Source organism: Zosterops lateralis (assembly GCF_965231275.1).
Source record: "Zosterops lateralis genome assembly, chromosome: 15".
Taxonomy (NCBI): domain Eukaryota; kingdom Metazoa; phylum Chordata; class Aves; order Passeriformes; family Zosteropidae; genus Zosterops; species Zosterops lateralis.
In genome coordinates, this window is record NC_139775.1 from 8,073,392 (window position 1) to 8,092,129 (window position 18,738).

At 48.4% G+C, this 18,738-nt stretch overlaps 1 protein-coding gene across 1 annotated transcript in view; it reads left to right on the forward strand.

Annotated features, from left to right (window-relative positions):
- Positions 1 to 12,199: 12,199 nt before the first annotated feature.
- The window catches only part of SYT17 (synaptotagmin 17), a gene marked incomplete at its 3' end in the record, with an annotated part of 33,480 nt that continues 26,941 nt past the window's right edge, over positions 12,200 to 18,738 (forward strand). Inside the window, exons 1-3 of the mRNA XM_083872928.1 lie at positions 12,200 to 12,225; positions 15,343 to 15,360; positions 16,672 to 16,820. Coding sequence (XP_083729054.1) covers positions 12,211 to 12,225; positions 15,343 to 15,360; positions 16,672 to 16,820 — 182 coding nt within the window. The 5' untranslated portion in view covers positions 12,200 to 12,210. The remainder of the gene's footprint in view (positions 12,226 to 15,342; positions 15,361 to 16,671; positions 16,821 to 18,738) is intronic.

Here is an 18,738-nt window from a genome sequence, read left to right on the forward strand (position 1 = left end):
AAGTGTCAGCCCATTTTAATGAAACATTTATAAATTCATTTCCTATTTAATTCCAAAATACATTTGCACTTTGTTTCCATGAAAAGTTGGTGGTTTTGTTTGAATATTTCACTGTAATAATAAATAACTGTGTTAAAGCATCTGTGCCTCAACACTTGTTGCCTTTTTTTTTTCACTAAAAGCTACCTGCAGCCACAGAACTGTAATTGGCAGGTTTATGTGCCCTTTAGAAGACTACTAAAGTGGCAAAATGATGGAAAAGCAGGAAGTCCACGCCTTGGGAGTTGTGCAGAGGGATGTGGAGGAGAGCCAGAAGAGAGAGGAGCACGGCTGGCACTGTCTGTCTGGTGCTGACTTCTGAAATGAAGCACGTTGGGGTTTGTGGTTGGCTTGCTCAGAGTTCCTGTTTGCTTGGCTCCAGTGTTGGGTTGCTGCAAATCTGCTCTTTCTGGTGCTGTATGAAAAGCAAGGACTTCATTTCACAGTATTGGTGTGATCCTTCAGCATGGCACGTCCAGACACATCTCCATTCCAAACTGTGTGGGTCATACTTTTATTAAATGTGGGAAAAGTCCTGCTGAAGCCAGCTGGAGTTTTGTGGATGGGCCAGCAAATTACCTGTCCTTTATTAGTCTTTGGTAAGATGCAAGAACTATACACATGGCTTGTGCTGGTATTCTCTATTAATGAGATAACAGCAAGAGCCTGAGCTTTTAAATCATTGAATCAAAGCTAGGCTGGAAGTGGCTTTCCCCAGGTTTTTGTGTGCCTGCCTTTACCCTGCAGGAGCTGCTGCCGTGAGAGGGGCAGCTGTTGCTGGCACAGGGTGGCTAATGGGCTTCTTGCTGGCAAAGTTTGGAAAAATGTCAACATTTAGTATCAACACTCAGCCACCCAAGTCAGCATGGTGAAAATGTATTTAGAACTTTACCTCTAATATTATCTCTAATCAATGCCTTCCTTAACGGCAATAGCCATCCTCTGGTCTCCACTCAGTCCTTGCTCTGAAGTATTTCTGTTTGAAGCCTGAGTTCCTATTCAACAGGAAATAAAACCCTGTATTTTCCCTTTGTGATAAATCTGTTAACAAAAAATTAAGTGGCCTAAGGACTTGCATGCTTGGTGTTTAAAGAAAAGCCTATTTGCATCCAACTCATTGGATAAATTGTTTAATATCTTTCCATCCTTTTGCAAATACCTCCTTGTAATGCAGCCAAGGTCAGCAGTGAATTGCTGATTAAATACTGCTAATGCAAGTTAAAGCTGTCTGGAAGAGAAGAGAGACTTATTTGTGCATCCCATTTTCATAAGGGGCCAAAAGATTTCAGACATGGGAGATTTCCTGTCCAGGCTGGTTTATTTCTTGTGTCACCTCTTTAAATGTCTGCCTGGTGAGTCTTCCCTGAGGTAAGTGACATAATTTCAGTAGCTGGCAGAAGGGGAGCCAGTCCCACTTTTCTTGTGCTGACAGCACTGGGAAGCTGGTGGTAGAGGAAGGAATAAGGACTGGCACCCCTTCAAGCACAAGGATTCTCCTTCAGTGCTGATGCTTTGGAGCACTGTGCTGTCCTTACTGGAGAGGCTGAAGTAGCTCCCAGCTCTAAAATAAGCAGGATATGGAGGGCTGACCCTGGATAGATCTGTCTGGCTTTCTCAAACATATGAGATGGCTAATTAATAGACTGCCTCTGCTCTTGTGCCTTCAGTGTCCTATTTTAAATAAGTAACCAAGAACTGGCATATTTGCAACTGCTTTATAAGAGATCAGCAGCAGAGCTATTTAGGTAATGTGTGTTCTGTGTCTGTAAACAGCCTGTGGATTCAAGTAACGATTTATATGCAAAACGCTTAAAGGTTGTTACCAACCTGTGTGCATCAAATGTCATCGTGTACCAGACTCTGTGCTAAGCCTTGGTTTTTTATGTTTAAAGGACAGCAATGGTGCTTCAGAGACTTGGAAGAATTTGGTATACTCCAATGACAAGCTGCTTTTCTTGATATCCCTGGGAGTTCCTCCCTCCCCAAAAAACCCCAAACAAAACCAAACAAACAACAAAACCCAAAACAAACAAACAAAACCACCACCAACAAATAAAACGCACCAACCACCAAACCCCTGAAAAAAGGACCAGAGCTGCATAGAGAACACTCATCTCTCTGGGCTGGATGTGACAAGGTTTTGTCAGTGATTTCATGATACTTGGCTTTTATCCCTGCCACAGAGTCCCCATGATAATCTGGGGCGGGGAGGAGGGAAAAAGGGGATGTAAGGAAACGAGCAGACAGGCTTGATGGAGATGGTGCTGTGAAGATTACCAGCTATTAAATGAAAGAAGAAAAGTTACCAAAAATTACCAAAAAATTATGATGGGTTCCTGGGGGGACAAAGTGTAAATGATGCTTTGAGAAGTCTCACTGTACTGACTGAAAACAAATAGCTGTAGAAACAGGAAGAAGTCCAACCCATAGCCCACTTCTCCCCAGCAATTTCAGTCCACTCCTTTCAGTTTCAAGTAGGGGAGAAGAGAAACTTGGAGCTGAATTCACTGGCAAATCCATGTGTGTACTGCTTCAGAGGAGGGCAACAGAGAGGGCAACTCTTGGCTCTCTCTTTCAGGGTTTAATCCTCTGCTAAATTAAAATGCTGAAATACAAAACTCCCCTCGAGGGAGGGAGTGTTTGGGCAGGATTGCCAATCTGTCTCCTGTGTTCCTCCAGATGACAATCAGGGATCACTGGTTTTGAAGGCAAGTCAAAATTCAGTTAGGTTTACACAGGCTGGAAACTGCTCTTGAGTTTTCCCAGTTCCTCCTGACATGGCACAGGGAGCTGCTCCACTGCCTGTGCGAGTGAAATGCCGGAGCAGCCGCTACAAAGGAAATGAGTCATTCCTCTATTTCTGTTGCAAAAGACTTCTCTGTGCTGTGCAATGCATTTAGGAATATATTCCTACTGCTTCTTGGACATTCTCCTAGGACCACGTTTAGGCATAAAAGCATCAGCAAATGAACAGGCACATTACAGACTTTTTTCTTCATTTAAATCGGCTGTGCAGGCTTGGCTTCTACAGGAGGGATTTTCAGGAACCCTGATTTTAGTGCAGTTCTCACCTCTGGGTCTGTTTGCTGGTGGAGGGGCTGCTGCCCAAGAGGTGATTGTAGGGGGGTATGAGTGTGTCTTCTGAGCATCTCTTTTTGTCATGCCCCGTTGGAAACTTGTTGAAGTGTGTTTCAAAAAAGAGAAACTTGCTAGTCATGGGGATTGTGAATCATGGGCACTTCTCCAAGAAATATTTCTGCACAGAGCCTTTATGCTTTCCCCAGCAGCCACTTGAGCTCAGCAATAATTCAGGCCCTACCAAAAATAATGATCTCTCCTGAATAGTAAAAAAAAAAAGGGGGAGTGGGGAGGAGAACAGCATCAGTAGACTCTGAGAAAGCAACAGGGCCATTTCTCTCCTTTTATTTCAGCGTGGTGTTTTCCAGAGAACAGACATGGAAGTGCCTGTTGGCACAGTGTGGATGGGGCAGTACCTGAGAAGCATCAGGCCTCTCTGTCTCCTCACTGACAGATGGATGGTTAGATAAAGTGAGCTGGCACTCAGTTGTAGCTTCTGCTGTGGGAACCCTGGAGATCTTGGTAAGAATTTGGCAAATTGTCCATTTTCAATTCTCTCAGGAGTCTGACTTGTTCAGGAATGAAGGAAGTCTTGGCTGAAGCTCTGTATGTGCCTAAGGATGAGTTTTATCTGACAGACTGTTTATCTCCTGGCTCTTTGAGTGCTGCCTGCCTTGAAATGCAGACTCTTCACGATGTGCTGCACCTGGCTGGGGGCACCAGTTCCAGCAGAGCAGCAGCAATGCAACTTTACTGTGACATTAACCCCTTGCATTTTACAGGTGCTTCTTGAAATGTTCCCACTTTCAGTTACATGAAATGACTTTCAGATATGGTGAGTGCGTGAGGGAGGGACAGAGGGAGACTGGTAGCAAAACACACTGACTTCTGTGGTTTGCTCCTTGAAAATGCTACTAGTGCTCCAGGAAACCATATCAATCTTGTGTGCAGAGTTTGTGTGCACAGCAGCGTTTTAAATTTGCCTCTTGAAATCATTTTTATTACCCAAAGGGTGTATAGGGGCCCATAACAAGCTTTTAACTCTCAATTCCTCGAGGAAGAATTGTTATGGCCTTCCAAAACGATCCCTGTGTTAAGTGGCAATTAAAAGCTAATTATAATGAGATGCTGTTGGATGAGATTAGTATCTGACTTAGAATGACAACAGAGACATCCACACAGATAAGCTGGAGGGTAGATGGTGGGAGAAAGGGATAAGTAGGGAAGGCAGCAGGTACACTGCAAGGAGGGACAGGATCACCTTGGGGAACATGGTCACCACTGGATGATCATCAGAAGAGTCAGCCCTCAATGGAAAACATGACAGTGTTTCTGAGGGAGAACCATGGGATTTACATGAACCTCTTCAGCCAACGCTGTCAGGGCTTGTAACTCTTGTGAAAGGAGATGTGGTGTGAGCCCTGCTTCCTGCCTTCTGAAATGTCAGCTGGTCAAAGTGACTTCACCTGTCTCTGGCAGCTGGAGGACCCCTGAAAAAGGGTCATTTCAGTGGTGAAATTTATCTCTTTGGCTGATAAAGACCTTCATAGTGAGACTTTCATTTCAAAGCGCTCCGGCAGTTTGAGTATCTGTTTGCTTGCCTGCCACTAGAGTAGCTGTATGTGAAGTGCACAGGTATTTTATCTGTATAAAACTGCTCACTCTCAGAGGTCAGCAAACACAGCTACCCCAGAAACTTTCAAGCTGCAGAGCAGAAGGTTAATTTTGAGTGAATAAGTTCCTTCTGTGATTGAACACAGGACCCTGCACACACCAGAGTTACACTGTCCTGACTGCTCTGGCACATCTTTGCCCCTCGAGAGCACCCAGGGTTTCCTTTCAGCAGATCTGCCTGGTCCAGGCTCACAGAGGGAGCAGGCCTTGCAGTGAAGGGAACAGATGGATGCCTCCTTTCTCCATCCTGCGGAGTATTTTGATAACCTTTCAATGGCATCCCTGTGGAATGGGGACACGATGGCAGTCACGAGCTGGCCACAGCAGCTCCGGCTCCTCCAGTGGAGGAGGAAGGCGGGATGAGATCAGATTTACTTCTGTCCCTCTTCTGCTTGGAAACTTATTTGTGTTGCTAACAAGGTCCCCAGTGCAAGGCTGTAAAAGGGATGCTGCAGGGAGGAGGACAAGCAAACGTCCTCCCTTGGGAGAGGGCTAAAGCAGTCCTTGACTCATAGAAACTGCTTTGCTGGAGCCGGTGGAAACAATTTGTCACCCACCGTGGCAGGTGACACAGACTGAGCTGTTGGCACCGTGGGATGAGGGGCAGGGTGGGGCTGGACCCACACCAGGACATTGCTCAGGAGCAGGGACATCTCCCCTGACAGCACCGCTCAATCAGCTGCAAGTTATCGTGGAGGAGGAACATAACATGCTGCTATACCTATGTGATACAAAGAGCAGCCCCAAGATCAAAAGTGTTCCCATCTGATCTGTAAGAACAGGGTTTTCAGTCAGACACCCCGGGGAACTCCCAGCAGCAAGGAAGAGTGTTATCACCTGGATTTTAGCAGACATTTGCATAGGAGCCTGGTTCAGTCTGTGATGAAAACAGGTTTGCCTTCCAAGGTCAGCTCTGAATGGCAGAGAGCATGGTGTGTGCTGCTGTGTGTGCAGTGATTTTGGTTTCCATTAACGTTCAAAGAAGAGATTCCTTGTGAGAAGGAAATTTCATTTTGGAAAGGACTCGGTTCCTTTATATTGATTGCATTTAGCTGGATTTGCAGCCTTCCTCCACAGCAGAGCTGTGTCCCTCTGAAAATGCTGCAGGGTAAATGCATAGAATGGAGAGGAGGGAAAGAATTCAACAACAGAAATAGACAGGTGAAACTGGGGTCCTTACAAGCAGAAATATTCAAGAATTCTGTTTATTTTTCACTACAGCACTGCAGTGCTTTAGAATGCAAATTGCCCCTTTAGCCCACCAAATTTAGCTCTACTGCATGACACAGTATTTTGCACATCTGCTTAATGAGATGTGCAAAATGGGAAAACCAGCTGTAATGGTCTCTGCTGCTGTGAGGGGATGACTGGAAAGAGAACCTTTTGTCATAAAAACAGTCATGGCCCTCTGAACCTGTTGAATTCTGAAGATATCTTGGGCATATTTTTACAAATCATGATTTGATATTTGCAGCTGAATGATCCTGAACATATTCTTGTGGCTGTTCCTTTACAGCAGAAGTGGATTTTGCTGCTGCTGAGCTATATTAAAAAGGTTTTGGATAACTTTTTCTGTATTTCACAGCTGCATGGCCCAGGGCTCAGTTATAAAGCCTTGCTGATTCAGTTGAAGAAATTGTGCTTGACCACATCTGTTTCTGTGTTAATCTACACCTTTAAGCCACTGCTGGAAAGGAGAGACCTATAAATTCTAATTCCTTCCCTGTCCACTTGCTAGGTTTGATGTAGTTTTTGATGCTCCTATGAATATGAATTGTGACTTGCCAAATTAGTGTGAATTAAATGGGAAGAGTCATAGCCCAGTTATTCAAACAACTTCCAGGGGATGAGTTCTTCTAAAATAAATCACCCATGAGTCTGTAACTCAACCAAAGCTCTCAGCATTTATTTTACAACTCTGTCCCTGAGTCTCAGAGAGATGATGTTGAGACATAGTTTGCCTTATTCTATGAAATCCCACACTGGCTTTTTTAGAAGGTATTATCTTACTTTTTAAGGTGGGCACTGAAAGTATCTTGACTACCTTGATCTCTAAAGTCATGTCATCTTGTGTCACCTAGGTTCTGTCCCCATTTGCTCAGCCCCTTCACCAGGATCACACTCAATCCCCCAGGGCTTGGGAAGCCACATCTGCAGCTCCCACCCAGCTCCTCTTGGTGGGAGTGACTCTTGTGTCACTGAGTTTGTCTTCCTGAGAAATGGGGAGACTGATTGTCTTCAGACTGGTGTTCCTTGTTTCTCAGTCATTAAATTGAAAAAAATATAAAGTAGATATTTACTTCTAAAATAGACCTCTCTTCCTTAGGAATTTGCTTCAGTGGGGACTGTGAGATATTCTCTCTGTAATGATTTATATTACAAAAATAGCTCTGTCCTATGTTGGCAAACAGTTAGAAATGTGACCCTGGAAAAGAAATCTAGCAGCTAACTCCTCAGCTCTACAGCTTGAATAAACCAGTCATAAACAAAACGAATTACAAAAGCAACTGAAGAACCAAACTTCCCTATAAATATAACATTCTCTCCTCGGAAGTCTGAAAATACTCTAGGCTTTTTAGCCTGACCCAAAGCCTGCTTGTATCCAAGCTTTTTTGGCCTCAATGCAGGGAACGAGTTCCAAAGCAGAAGAGTCTCAGTGGCACTGTGCCTCCTCCAGGCTCTCCCACTGCCGAGGCTGTGCCTCCTCCAGGGGGGGACCCAGTGACTCACAGGTCACAGAGGTTCCATCTGCAGTGCAAAATGAGGTCGTTGAAAGAACACGACCTCAATTTCGTATTTATACATCTGACCCGGCAGTCACCGTGCCCCTTCAACACCTTCTGCTGACATCACTGGGCTCACAGAAATGACACTGTGTGAAGCCACCGAGGGCTCAGCCGCTGGAATGGAGCATGAGCTCACTGGGCGGTGACAGCTCCCTCCGGGGACAGCTTTCCTTGGAGCAGGAACTCGGATTGGAGTGCTCGGTACAATAACACACGGTGCTCGCTTCCCCGGAGCCTGCATGCCCTTTGGCTGTGGTTTTTATCTCTGTTTACTATAGAAAAAGCTTTAGCAGATTATGCTGTGTCATTCAGTTCCCTGCCAGAGTGTATGTTAAAGAGAAACTAGGAAGTGTGTGAGTGAAAAAAAAAAAAAAAAGGAGCTGTAATTTTTTTTTTTTTTTTTTTTTTTTTTGGTGGCATAGGCAAGGTCATTACAAATTATATGAGGCAATGAGGATGTGAGGATCTTAGATCAAATTTAACTGCTTTATCTGGAGAGTTAAGAAAAGAGAAAAATGTGCTTTTACTGATATTACCAATTAGGGAGCTGCCAGGTGGCCAGTTAATAACTGAGATGTGCTGCAAGATGCAGCCTCAGCAGAGGCTGTTTGTGAAGTGAAGCAGAGGAGTTTTCCAGGGCACAGCACCAGCTGGTTCCTCCTGGCTATGGGTGGGACTTGGGTCTGGGAGATGTGACAAGAGGGGGAGCCTGGGGCAGATAATGCCAATCCATAAACGGATAAGAGCTTAAGAAAATTGCAAAGAAGGAAGGAAGGAAATGCACTGAAATCTGAAGAGCAGTTGGGCCACTGGCAGTGCAGAAGTCTGGAAATGGTGTCGTGACTCCACATCACACAGATACAAAGGTGTCTGTGGTGCTGATGGGCTGATTTAGAGGCAGCTGAGACCAAAGGCTGGGTGAGTCATGGAAATGGGTTGTAGCACCTTCCCCTTTTGTCACTAGCTGGAATCTGTGTCTGTCACACTGATGTCAGCCAGTTCCTGCTGGAAACTGCATCATCACTGGCACAAGATCAGTTGCTGTGACTCTCTCATGCCTCAAGGGACCAGAGGCTGAGCTAGAGCTGGAGCCCAGGCTTCTTGCTGATCCCTGAACTACACCAGGAATGATGTAGGAGAAGGGGGTAACCTTTCTCTACTCCAGACTGAGCCGTCTGGGCACGATGCCTAGTGGGAATTTGGGAGAAAGGACTGAAGGGAACAGCACTGAGGGGCAGCCAGCAGGGTCGAGCTTGCAGCTTTGCCATCAGCAGGAAGCACAGAGCTCAGCTTAGCTCACTTCAGACATTCCCTGACACTGCCCCTGCCACTGAGTCATAGAGCTAGAATAAATACAGGTCCCTTTGGCAAAGTTAAAGCTAATCCTTGCTGCTGAAAGACTGGGAGGGCGGGCCTCTCCTGGGTACAGGTTGTAGGAAACAGTCCTGCTCCTGGTTGCCCAGAACTTCTTGAATTCTTGAATTCCCAGGACTTCTTGAAGTCCTCCTGGACTTGTCTCTTCAAGGTACAAACCCAAGGCAGAAAAAAGCATGAAAACCACACAGGGAAAGAAACTGCATTTCCATGAAGTCTGTAAAGAGACAAACGTTGCTGGAGATGGTTCTGAAGAGTTAATTGCAGATACTTTTATTGGAGGGATGCTGCTGTGAGGAAACGAAGTCAATTCTATAATGACAAGAGAAGCTGGACCTTTATCAGCTGCCAACAGCAGTGGGGAAGCACCAGCTACAGTGGCTTGCCATTTATAAAAACATCTGGAGATAAGAAGCTTATTTTTAGGCAGAGTGGTAGCTGGCTATTCCAGCAGGCTCAAGTAGTGATAAATCAGGATTTGGCAAAAGAACAGCAGAGGAAGACACCTCATCTTACCTTGTATAGCCTCTGTTCTTCTTGCTTCCCCCTTGCAGCAGAAAGCACTGTCAACTGCTTTAGTAGGATTCAAATGAAAATGCTCTGAAATAGCCATCAGATTGCCTTCCTTTGCTTTCTTTACTTTTTCAGAGTGATGCTCTTTTCTCTTAACTTTAAGGCACAAAGAGGCTGAAAGTCTTTGGGTAGGTTTGGGCATAGCACAGCATTTTTAGAACCAACATCCCTGGTTTGGTTTGTCTGAGAAGCTGCTGAACTGATTTGCTGTGCTGGAGGTAGATTTTGCTACTTGCTGGGCTGGTTGTGTTGATTTGAGTGCGTGCTTTGGATGTAGCTGATGTTATTCCCAGTGTGTATTAGTAAGAATAGAAATCTGCTATAAAATCCTGTTCTGCAAAAGCACTATTCATTTCCTAGTTTTCTGCTTAAAAATTCTGTACTTGCAAGCCTGGCCATCTGCATCACAGCCAGTACATGTGGGAAGTATGGAATGTGTCTTATCAGACACAGAGCGTGCACAGCAAAGGACATCCAAAGGTTATGTTGTCATCATGTCAAATGGATCTGTTTATTCTGAGTGCTGTAGAAGCAGAGCTTAATCAGAGCATCAGCCATATGCAGATTTGAAATTAGATTTTACAATAACCACCTGTCTAGTGTTTTGAATCCTTGTCATATTCCTTGGGTTAGAGCTGTGCTTGCTTAGTGAATATGTGTGCTGGGAGAAAATCATCTAAAAGCCTTCATCCATGATGTAAAAAGCACTTAAATGCATGTATATGTATGACTGTGCAAGGGGAGCACGTGTGTCTTATGGCTTTGTGCTACAAGCTGCTACCAAAGCATGTGAAGGGGAAAAAAGAGGGCATTGCTTTCATGTAAAAATCAATAGTATTGGCAACTCCCCATAGAAACTTCTTCCACTCTTCTTTTTTGGCTTATAATCTTTATATGTGTCAGCCAAAAAAAGTCACCGTGAAGTGATGCAGCATCTGATCTTTCTCTTCTGTAAAAGTTGTTTTAAAGGAGTAAGTACAAATATGCGTATAATGTTTGTGTAGTGCCTGCCACAGTTTTGTGACTCACAGCATTCTGTCTTTAAGGAGTCAAAAAAATCTGTCTGAAAGCTTAAGCCTCTCTCCTCATTATGTTGAAACATGAAAAGAAAAAAAAAAAAAAAAAAGGAAATCTGTGCATTTGGTTATTGGAAGCAGCATCAACGCAGTGGTGAAAAGAGCAACAATATTCAGAGTAAAGGTTGACATTTTAAACACTGGCACTTGGAAAGAAGTGGAATTAAAAAGAACTGCAGAGCAAAAATTGACAAATAACTTGTACCACCAATTAATCATATGCTCAAAACTGCCTGAAACAAGTAAGCATTACAGGCTTTTTCTTGCTTATCTCCACTGTGATAATTATTCTTCTAAAGCAGTAGCTGCTCTCCCTGGGGAAAAGGAGAGTTCATTTTTTTAAAAACGCAGAGTATGGCCCTTCCCACGGAAGTCAAGGCAGTTTTTTCACTGAATTCAGTGAGAACTTAAATGGGCCATTAAATGATATCAGTAATGCAAGAGCTTTCCAAAGACATCCTGGCCCAGATGCTCCCTCCTTACCACAGGGAGCAGCAGTCACCGGTGTTCTTAGGCTGGCCAATATCTGAAGCTGTAGTGTCCCCTTCTCCAGAGCAGATGTTTTCACCAGAGTAAAATGAAAGGTGGTGAGTCAGAGCTGGTGCACGTCAGGGAGGTGCCCTGACCGTCCAGCTGGTCTGAGCTGACAGCTCCTGCCTCTCTGTGTCACTGGCCGGGCTTTAGAGTGGATCAATGTAGCAGGAAGGTGCCAGAAGTGTAGCCTGAAAGCTTCCTCCAAAACCGAGGGCAGAAGCCTTTGTTTCCACCAGGACGCTGGGCAGCCTCCAGTTGGTGCGGCACCAAGGGGCTGATCAAGAGAACGGCCAAACAGCTCCATTTTCCCTCTGCTTTCCCTGTCAAGAGTTTGACCTCGGGAGTGTTTTGCTACTTGAGTTCTCCGGGTCCAAGCACCCCCGTGGTGGGATTTGCCCATTGTCAGCGCACGTTCCCTCCCGCGCTGCCTGCGGCCGGACCCAGCACAGGGACGGGATGTCACTGTGCCCTGTGGGTTACGAGCTCACTCCCCGCTCCAGCTCCTCGCCTCAGCTGGGGAAGGTGTGAGTTTGTACCTTTTCACTCTGTTCATTCGAGCTCACAAAACAACCGCATCTGTTCTCCAAACTCAGCCGCGTCTCCTCATCCAGCGAACTCTTCGCGGGAAAGCGCTGCCGTGAAACCGCTTTATCGGCCCCGGCCCCGCTCGCACCTGCCCGGCCGCCCCTCGCCCCCAGCGGCGCCTCCCGCGGGGCCGCGTCCCGGGGGCCAGGAGGGGTTCGCATCCCTGAATTTCCGCGCCGGGCCCTCTGGAGGTCAGTGTTCGCCCGCGCTGCGGCGGACCTGTTGCGGGCCCGCGGAGGCTCCGCGGGCAGGGCCGGGCCGGGCGGGAGCCGCGCCCGCTCCGAGCTCCGGCCCCGCGCCCGCCCCAGCGCAGCGCCCCCGGCCCGGCGGGACCCCCGCGCCGCCGCCCGCGGAGCCTCCGCCGCCGCCCGCGGGGCCGCCCCCGTCCCCCCGTCCCCCCGCCCGGGGCGGTGCCGCGCTGCGGCGCGGCGGGCGCGGGTGGGGCCGCGCGGCGGGAGGTGCCGTGCGCGCCCGCGGAGCCCCGCGGAGCCATGGCGTACATCCAGGTGCGTGCGGGGCGGCGGGCCGGGGGAGCCCCGGGGATGGGGGCGGCTCTCGGGGGCGGCTCCGGGACGGGTGCGGTGCCGCGGCGGGACCCCCCCCCCCCTGCGCTCCGTGCCGGGTGCGGGTGCGCAACTTCGGGTTAACTTCTGGGGAGGAGTTCCCGGAGGCCACAGCAACCCCCGGGCAGGGGCCAGGCGGGGCCGGGGCAGGAGCGGGGCCGGCAGCTGTTGATAGCGAGGCACCGGGGCAGGAGAGGATGCCCGCGGGGTTGGCCAGCAGCCCTCGGGCCTCTCTTTGCTGGGGGAGCGAGATGGCCCCGGGGACGTGGAAGCCCGTCCCTAATCCCGCACAAGGACTTCTCGGAGGGAGGAGGATGCTGAACCCCGCGGGCAGACCGAGATGCGATGGGCCGCCCAGGCTGGGCACGGTCCGGCGGGCGGGGGGCACCGCTGGGGTGGGGGACACCGGCGCCCTGGGCTGCGCCGTGATGGATGAGCTCTCCCGGCGTCGTGGGGCTCAATTTCTGTCGGGCTGCTTCAGACCCTGAGCGACCCCCGAGCCGCCCGCTTCCCGGCCATCGCCCCGAGCGCAGCGCCCAGTTCTGGGTGAACCCGGGCCGGGGGGCATCTCCAGCCCGCTCCAGCCCCCGCTCCCGGTGCCAGCCGTGCCCGCCGTCCCGCGGGGCCGTGTCCCCTCCCGGCCGTCCCCGCCGTGCCCCCCGCTCCCCTCCCGCTCGGGGCCCGCCGGGCGGAGCGGGGATGCTGAAGGAGCTGCCCCGCCAGTCGGGCTGGAAGAGCCGTGGCTGGACCCCGCCCGAGGTGCCCTGCGGGGCCCGCGGGGGCCGCGGTGGGGCCGGGCAGGCCTCCAGCAGCACGGCCGTCGGGACCCGTGGGTGCGAGGTGGGGGTTCCCGGGTGCGGAGCGGGACATCGGCAGCACCCCGTTATCCCCACACCGGGGCCTCAGTCGTGGTGGGAAGGTGGGGGATGTGTGGCTGAGGGGACCACGCTGTCCCTAGGCTGCGGTGTCCGCTGCCGATGGAGCTTGCGAGCCTTTCCGGGGGTGTTCCTGCGGGGGCAAAACGCGGCCAGTGACCGGCGAGGACCCCACCCTGCTGCGGCATCCCCGGGGTACCGCCACGGCGGTTTGTTGTCCTGCTCTGAGGAGCCGGCTGGGATTGGCGGGTCTGCTAACCTGGAGCAGGTAACCCCCAGCCGGGGGCTCTGCAGCAGGCTCTGGGGATGGAGCCCTGCCCCCAGCCTCGCCCTTGATGAGGGTTCACTCGTGGCTGGAGACTCCCGTCTGGCTGGTTCCCTGCTCGGCCAGCTGGGATGATGTGGCAGAGCACGGTGGTGCCTCTCTGGCCCTGGAGGCTGAGCCCTTCTCCAGGCGTTGCTGAGCACATCAGGCGGCCGCGCTCCCGGGGATGCCCCAGCCTTCCCTAACCCTGCCCTTGGCCAGCCCTGCCCCTTCTGCCAGCGCCGTGGGTGAACAGGTGCTCGTGTTTGCTTTCCTTTCACGGGCCCCTGCATTTCACTCCTCCACGGTGCTGTTGACTTGTTTACCTCTTCAGCACCGTAATATTCCGTCCTTAGCCCTGCCCTCCCATTCGTGGGTGGCCACAGGCTCACTGTGTGTGCTCTCGGGGCTGGTGGCACACGGGGCTGGCTGTGAGTGCTGCTGACCGGGAGGGCTGTTCCGTGTGTCCCTCCCTCGGGCCCTTCGGAAAAGCCCTCTCTTTGCATGACAAGTGCTCCGCCGTTCGATCGCGTGGCACCGCTCCAGCCGCTTTGTTTGAGAGCTTAAATATCCTCCTTGCAGCTCTGCTAAACCGCTGTAGCTTTGGCTGCAACTTTGCATTAATAAGGAATGATAAAGCCCTTTTAACCATTTAGCATTTTCTTAAACAGTTGGCCCATGGGTATCTGTTATCACTGCCTTGTCTCATTGCACTGCGGCTCTTCTAGTTTTTTTAACTGCTCCTAACAAGTGGTGGCTTCTTTGGACAAGCACTGGCTTCCAAGGAGTTTAAAAGGAAGCCTTGCACCAAAACGTGAGCCGTGGGAGAGTTCTTAGAACTAAAGGCAACTTCTACATCCCAGCTTCTTCAGAAAAAGCTGCTCGTGTCATGTCATGAGCATAAAGCTAGGAACCAATTTCTGCATTTGGAAGAACAGGACGGAGCTTTTCATGGGGGTTTTTTTGTATTGTTTTGTTCTGTGGTTTTGTGTTTGTTTGGATTCGGTTTTGTTTTTTTTTAGGGATTGCCCATATACAAGGACAGCCAGGACAAATAGGAAACTTTTAGAGATTATCAAGGGAATGCAATAGGTAAGACATTTCAGCAGGTATCAGAAATGCTAGTGAATCTCCAAAGGAAATGGGTCCATTATATATATATATATATGTATATAATATTCCAAGGGTGGCTCTGTGAATAAAGAACTGGTTTGTGGTGCCTTCTTCCTTTGCTGTAGATTTTCTCTGTGGCTTGGGGGAGGTGCCTGCAGTGCAGATTTTTGAATGGGAGTCCGGGACTCAAGCCTTTAACTTCTATCTTTTGTGTTCTTCAAGTCACATCTGAGGATGAGGCTGAAGGTGCCCAGAGATGTAATGGAGAGTATTCAGTCTGTATCCCTTCCTAGAAATGTTGCTTTGATGAGTTGGCATTGGAACTCCATTGATATGGGCTGAATGTAGAGAAAAGCCTTTTTTTCCACTGAAAAATTTGGATATGGTTTGCTGTCAGCAGCAAGTAGTTGGTGCAATTAGAGGCAGGTTACCAAAGAAAACAAAATAAGTGGTTGCGTGTGATAGCCATTAACAAGGAGCAATGAGCAGGATTTTCATGCTTCAGAATGGATTTGGGAGTTTTGCTTGTGGGAAAGGAGAAACAGAAGGAGCTTTGTAGAGAAGCATTGGAAATGGCAGAAGCTGATGCCTGGTCAGACCTCTTCTTCCTCTAACAACTGTAAGGTACTGTCTTGCCAGAAATTCAAACTCATCCCAGGCTGGGCCATGTCATGGCAGAAAATTTGAAGTTGTTTGAGCATTGCTAACTTGTTTTTGTCTTTTTCATTTTGTTCCCATTTGCTTCATCCTGGATGTCTAAAAGGACAGTTGGAACCAATAAATGAGGTGAGTTAATCTGATGATTCACTCCCCGCTCTGTCTCCTTGCTCCATCCTGAGGGGATTGTCTCGTGTTTTCTGACTCTTTACTGATGTCCTAGATATACAGTAATGCACTGCATTTTGGGCTGGTAATTTTTTTGGTTTGCAGTACCCAGATTTTGTTTATGGAAATAAAAATGTGTGTTTTACTGTGGCAAAAAGCCATGTTCCTGTGAAGTCTTCCCTGCAGATGAGGTTCCTCTGAGGAAACCCCTCCACATGGTCCACGCTCATGAATGCTGCAGATGTCTCCAGTATTTTGGGGAGATAACTATGGAGAATCTCTCATGGACTTTATTTCTTCAGTTTCTCAGGAGCATTTCAAAGCCACATACAGCTGTAAAGCAGTTTGACCCTGGGTGCAGGTGCTCTGCCCTTGGCAGCTGTGTGTCTCCTGCTGTGCCCACAGAGCAGTGCCCTTGTGCTGCTTAATGAGCCCTCTCTCCTGAAATTGGGGTTGGTGTGGGTGGGAAATGAGCTGAGGTTTGGCTCTCTGCTCCTGTCAAAGCAGAGCTTCGAGGTGGGGGGAAGGCTGTGGGGATGGCATGGGAATGGCCCCCAGGGTGCTGCTGCTCCCATGGGGAGCTGGCACAGCTCAGTTACAAGTGGTGCTCCCAGTGCCACCACAGAAACCTAAGGAATGAAAGACTTTTCTGGGTCAATTATTCTTCTAAAAAATATCATTGAAGGTTCTTCATTAAATTAATCATGGTAGCAGAGCAGAAGCATGAGGATAGTGTGCTCTGGCTAATCCATTTTAGTGGTGAGTTTGTTGGGCTGTAATTCTCCACGTGTATGGATTGTACATCAACAGGGATGAAGTGTCTTCACATTGCTGTGTTAATTAAATAGATCCTTGCTGGATTAAATCGAAGCTTTCACTTGTCTTCTGTTTTTAATTCCTTCTGTTTTTAATTCCTTCTGTTTGAAGTTTGATGATCTATTGGATTGTTGATGTGTGTGGAGGAATATGCATGTTTCCACTCCAGTATTGTTGTGCCATAGTGCTTTGTAAATCACCCTGTTGCCAACCTACATAATAATACATTGCTACTAGAGGGGAAAATACCTGCAGAGAATGCTTATTTTCCTTCCTTGTTATGGCATCAGTGGGGTTGGGCTGGTAACTGCGTAGCACTTGTCTGTTGGTATAGATGAAATAAATATAGTTCTTAATGTTCTGTTGCAGAAACACAAAAACAAATACAGCTGAGTGGTTTCTCTCAATAGCTATTGATGGGTTGTAATCTTGTACTTTGGTTTGCAATGGCTCCAGGGTCTGCTCGCTCGAATCTCCGATCTCTTGCTGTGCCGGTGGACTTGCAGAAATTGTTGTCAGAAGTGTTTTGACTGTAGCTGTTGTCAAACAAATGAAGATGAAGTTGAAATCCTGGGACCTTTTCCTGCTCAAACTCCAGCCTGGCTGTAAGTTTAGATGCACTATTTCCTAGCTTTAACCAAGGAGTAGGACTGCTCAGCTGTGATGAGTAGTGATATGAATTGCAATGGGACATTCAGAGGATGCGCTCCTGAGGGTGGGAATGCAGGCTACTCCTGGCATGGTGAAAAAGGGCAGCTCTGTTAACTCAAATAGCAAGGTTAGTCTTTGTAAAAACCTCTTCTGATGGGTAAGACAGAAGCTGTTTTGTAAGCTGGCATAACAAGCTGATAACTGGTTTAGCTGTGCCCCCTTCTCTAAAGATGCCTTTCATCTTCAGTCCTATTTCCTCTTCAAATGGACCAACCCTTTGGAGCACTTCAACTTGGCTGAAATGCTGATGATGTTGTTTTGAAATCCTTTCTTATCCTAGCGTGAAGGTGGTTATCATATAAGCAGATGAAAGGCATAGCTCCTACGTGCTCTGAAGGGGAAATTCATTTAAAGTTTCATTTAGCAGGACTTGATCTTCTGCATCACCATAGTACTCTTCAGAATTTCTTCTCAAATCATTAAAGGACCACAGCACCACGTCTTATCTGGAGCTTTGATTAGTATGTTTGCAAATCCACTACAAAGGAAGTCAGTGAAGTCTTTCCTCTTTTACTCCCTCTCAGTCAGGAATGTGCAGCACAGAGGTGACCCCATGGAGGCAGCAGTGGAACCAAGAAGGGAGCGGAGCTCTCTGGTGTTTTAGTGGCTGCCTTGTCAGCTGGGCTGGGCTGTGTTTGTGGAGCATGGCTTCAGTGTGTCCAGAACTTGTGGCACAGGAGAGGCCAGTTCAGTGATGCTCAGACTTTGGTACCTGGGCACTGAGGCACACAGGTAATGTTATCAGCTCCTGTGACTATGTGCTGTTATTCTGTGTCAGCTCTGCAAGGTTCACGTCTTGATGCTGCATGAAATAAATTTTCTCATGTTTAAGTTGCAGCCTTGTCCACAAACTCTTCTGAATTCAGGTAGAACAGGATGGTAATTAATACTGAAGCAATAAAAATAGAGCTGTTCAAGATGTGTTAGCATGGTTTTTAAATGTGGAGCAGCATATTTAGGAGTCTGATATATGCTCAGAAACGTATTCACCTGCAATTAATGAGGAATGGAAACAAAATCAATGCTAAATAGGAAAGCATCACGCACAGGAGAGCACAGTGATGAGGTTGCAGTATTGGACATGGAAAGATTGGTGCAGGAGCAATTACATCTTGGGAACAAGTAGCTGAGCTTGTGACAAGAGGGTGATTCAGAGCTTACCTGGTATGCTGAGCAGCAGGAGGAACATCCTGTGTGTTTTGGGGTGTAGTGATTTTACCAGGGTGTAGTTTTTGACTCTTGGATTTTTCTTCTGTCTGGCTGAAGGAGTGATGTGAGTGCTGAAGCCCTGTTCTTATTATCTCAAATCTCAGATGTCTGCTGGCTTTGCAAATGAGTTGGACTTTGCCATGGGCAGAGAACATGGAGACCTTTGGACTCATAAAGTGCTCTCTCCAGCTTGTATTGTTTCCCCCTGGTCCTGCTCCACCTGAAAGCCCCTACAATAGATTCTTGGAATGGCCATAAGCAGAGGACAGCACTCTCTGGTAAAAGACAACCCAGTTCTTCAACCCTGTTTCACTTTATGGTTCACCTACAGATGCTCAGCTCTGGGAAGCATCCTTGTGACCCCAGCCAAGGCCATTTATCCATCTTTCCATCCAGCTCTGGGTGGTTTGGTGCAGTCAGAGTCTCCTGTTCTGCTCTAGTGCTGAGAGAAGGTCAGTTCCCAGAGGTAAAGCCTGAGAGGGGAAGCAGGCACCAAAGAGGAGGACACAGGAGAGAAGGAGCTTTGCTTTGCCTGAAGGCCTTAGGGTCACTGAAGTCACCATCTCCTGTGACACAGTTGCAAACCTGTGATCTCTAAGGATG